Below are 4,096 nucleotides of genomic sequence, written 5' to 3'. Positions count from 1 at the left end.
AATGTTCAAGCCATAAATAGTGAATATGATATTCTATTTTATCTATTATGTCAGTTTTATGACCTTATAGCAGTTGTTTTATGTTTTTTTGCATGTGTTTAATTTTTAGCAACTGTCTACCCGATGCGGAAGCCATACATAGCACATTTTAATTACAAATAAGGCAATACAATTTAGGATTTTATATTATAATGTTGCCAAAGGTTTGTATAACACTATACAGTGATTCAGTGAAAAGTTTAACCAATTTCTAGACATTTTCAAGCTATAAATAGTGAATATGATATTCTATTTTATCTATTTTGTCAGTGTTATGACCTTATAACAGTTTTGTTGCATGTGTTTAATTTTTAGCAACTGTCCACTCGGATGTTTTATTCCAAGAGAAAGGATATTGTCATTGTGCCAGCACACCCTGCCATCAGTGACGATGACGAGGAGGAAGATGACGATGTGGAAGACCCTGACTTTGTCCCACCCACTCATAACCTGGACATTCCAGGCCCAAGTGACATGGACCCCTCTGCCAAGAGGAGGTGCATGCAGCCTGCAGTGCTCCAGGTCGATGATGATGACGACGACGATGACGACGACGATGACGACGACGACGATGACGACAAGCAGCCAGCACTACAAGCCAAGAGGCCCACCAAACCCAGGAAGTCAGCAGCAAGGCCAACCACCTGGCACAAAGCTGACCTGGAAAACCCAGAACTGCCGGAATACCAGCACTCTCCCCCTGACTACATTAAAACCCCTTTTCAGTACTTCACAAGGTACTTTGGCCCCGAAATTGTTACTCATATCACCTACCAAACTAATTTGTACGCCACTCAAAAGGACATTAACACCACTTTCACCACCAATGAGAATGAGATAATGACATTTCTGTCCATCCTGATGTATATGGGGATTTCAGAGCTCCCATCTGTTGAAGATTACTGGGCCATGGAGACCAGAATCCCTCAAGTTGCCAACCTGATGTCCTCAAAGAGGTTCAGGCTGCTGAAAAGGGTTGTCCATTTCAATGACAACACTGAGCTTCCTGGTTCCATTGACCGCTTCTTCAAAATCCGGCCACTGTTCATTTTCCTCAATTCTGCCTTCAGGCGTGAGCCGCAGACCCCCAAACAGTCTGTGGATGAGGTGATGGTTGCCTACAAAGGGAAGACAGCCGGCAACCTGAGGCAGTATATAAAGACCAAGCCAGACAAGTGGGGTTTTAAATTGTTTTCCAGGGCCTCTGCGGATGGCTTCATCCACGACATGGTGCTCTACCAGGGGAAGACTACTCTGGAGGCCCACGGTGTCCCCCTGACACCTGAACAACAAGCCATGGGTGCCACCAGCCAGATTGTCTCTGTCCTGGCAAGTACCATGTCCTCCCCCAGCACCACAGCCATCTTTGCGGATAACTTTTTCACCAGCCTGGAGCTAGTGCGGTACCTCCGAGACCAGAACTGCAGGTATACAGGGACAGCCAGGGACAATAGAATTGGAAAGCCCCCGCTCAAGTCCATCAAGGAAATGGAGAAAAAGGCTGTCCCTCGTGGAACATGTGACTACATCATGAGTGATGATGGGATCCTGGCTGTCAGGTGGAAGGACAACAGAACGGTATCTCTGCTGTCAACAGACATGGGGGTGGAGCCTATGTCCTCAGTCATCAGGTACTGCAGTGAGACGAAGACAAAGGAGCCGGTGAGCTGTCCAGCTGTCATCCGGACCTACAATGCCAACATGGGGGGCATTGATAAGAGTGACATGTTGGTCCACCTCTACCGCACCCCCATGAAGTCCAAGAGGTGGTACATGCGTATGTTTGCATACGCCATTGATGTCAGCCTCACAAATGCCTGGATCATGTACAGGCGGGACTGCAAGGCCCTTGGTGTGAATGGCGTGCCTCTGAAAAGCTTCAGAATTCAGGTGTTCAGGGCTGCCAGCAACCAGTGGCCAGTCAAGTCTAGCTCCCGAAGAAGCTCATCTTCATTGGTTGAGAGCATGACCGTTGCTGACCCCCAGCCTGTCCGTGGACACCGCAGCCACACCCCAAATGTGGCTGTGCGGTTTGATCCCTCCCTCTTCCATGCCCCTGTACATGCCAATCGCCTGACCTGCAAGTACTGCAGCAGGAAAGGCAACATTGTAAGGTCAAATGTGGTCTGCAGGGTCTGCAAGGTCCACCTCTGCATGAATGCGGAGCGTAACTGTTTTGTCAGTTACCATGAGGAATTTGACTAATTTCTCATGTTATGTATGTTTTGTTAGTTAGCTTAGTTTTCAGGGACCATATTAAAAAGGAACAGAATATAGCAGTTTGCTAATTTCCCATCTGCAGTCCCTGGGCAGGTCAACATGTATACTACATATTAAATACATTATATACAAACATATTTGGCATATTTCCCTGGCTAGCTCCATGCTCTCAATCGACGCTCGCCTTCAGTCCATGGAAAATGTTTCCGCCGGAGCTTCAACCCCATCTGCGATAAGGGCAGTGTTTCCTGCCTCCGTGCCGCCGGGTTTTATGCCGGGTCAGGTTTTCCACATCCACAAGTAGTAGCTCCCTCTCATTCCCTGGCTTCTGCCCTTCCAGCTCCTACTTCAGGTAGGCCTTACATTTCCCAAGCCGGTAACATTTCCTCTAGGCTCAGATTAAAATTCTCGAAGGGAAGGACATTAATCTCGTCAGCCTCATTCTGCCTTCCCCGGAGTGCGCCAAATCCATTGCCACGGGAGGAAACATCACCGCCGTCTTCAAGTCTGCAGATCCCCGGCTTCTCAAAAACCTCAGCATAGGGCAATTTTTGGTAGCTTTCGGCATCTTCCGTGACGTTCTATTCCGTTTACCCTGATAGAAGAATAGAATTAAATGCTTATATGGCCGTTATTGGTATCTTCATCTTAAATACGGGAGATCCGTTTTCTATTACTACCATAAGAGCTTTCCAAGCAAAGCAGCGCTTCACTTAGCCCATTGCAACATCCGCTGGATTGGTCCGCGCTGGACACCGAGCTGCTTGTGATGGCTACCGGCGGCCAACAAGCCGCCTTGTGTAACAGCTGCGGGGCGCAGGGCCACACCTCCCCCTTCTGCCCTTCAGTGCCTTTCTCCGGGCCTAGCGGCTTCCCCACGCCGTATGCGGGGAATGATAGACAAAGCCGTCAGGCGCAGAATAGACAAGATAAGATTTGTTTTAGTTTTAACAAAAAATGTTGCTCTCACCCTTATTGTACATTTCTACACATTTGCAGTTTCTGCAAGGATGCTTATCCGAAGTCTGTTTGCCCCAGGCGCAGCCGTAGCTTTGCAACTACCTCGCGCCAGAATCCACGTAGCGGAAAAATGTTTTAACCATCACCCCTCTACTACCATTAACATCTTTCATTTAGCAGCTGCTTCATCTACTCCCCAGATCCCGTCAGGGCTCTCCCAAGGCGTCAAGTGCAGGCTAGCAAGAAGGCAGCTTGCAACATTTACGAGAATCCCCGACATATGTCGTTGCTTTCTTTAGTTCCAGGTTCAGGGTAAAGGCAAATCTAGTTTAGGCTTGTCGCATTCTTTCACACACAGTGACGTCACGAGCTACCCACAATGCAACGCGCGCCATATATAAATACGCCATTTTCCTGGAGGTGCAAATATCCTGGAGGTGCAAATATAAACAGCTAGCTAACGTAGCCAGGCAGAGCGCACTAGGTTTTTTTTCTCAGTTAATGACCGAAGAAATCGCTGCATGTCTTTGGATTACATCTCTGGACTTGAGGGGTGTGCTCTAGGTCGTTACCAGCGTACACTAGAGCTGTGTGGCTTGTCGGATTGCCCTTACTAGACAGGGTCAATTTTCACAAAATCAGAACCCCGAAGGCATTTTATGTTTATTTATGCCATTCAACATTTCTAGAGGTATTAAGGGGTGCTGAATCCAAATCTGCTGTATATGAAGCTCAAAAATTTCCCAAAATGCCTCGAAATTGAGAAATCCAACATGGCCGCCACCACCAGCCTGAAATCTATTTTAAGTATATATTTTTGACTAAACAAGGTACAAACTTGAATTAAATGTGCTTTTGTAAGTTCTCCTACATGGGC

General features: G+C 47.4%; 1 protein-coding gene across 1 annotated transcript; it reads left to right on the top strand.

Moving 5' to 3' along the window:
• Positions 1-540: 540 nt before the first annotated feature.
• On the top strand, positions 541-2,244 carry LOC139435394 (piggyBac transposable element-derived protein 3-like). The gene has a single exon (XM_071206038.1). It carries the CDS (start codon positions 541-543, stop codon positions 2,242-2,244), a length of 1,704 nt encoding a protein of 567 aa, XP_071062139.1.
• Positions 2,245-4,096: the final 1,852 nt, after the last annotated feature.

This window comes from Pseudochaenichthys georgianus, chromosome 16 (assembly GCF_902827115.2).
Source record: "Pseudochaenichthys georgianus chromosome 16, fPseGeo1.2, whole genome shotgun sequence".
Lineage (NCBI taxonomy): Eukaryota > Metazoa > Chordata > Actinopteri > Perciformes > Channichthyidae > Pseudochaenichthys > Pseudochaenichthys georgianus.
Note: the sequence above shows the minus strand (reverse complement) of the source record. Positions and strands in the feature narration are given on the sequence as shown.

Bases quoted from the DNA above. Each gene is read 5' to 3' on its own strand.
- LOC139435394 (XM_071206038.1), top strand. From the start codon at position 541: ATGCAGCCTGCAGTGCTCCAGGTCGATGATGATGACGACGACGATGAC.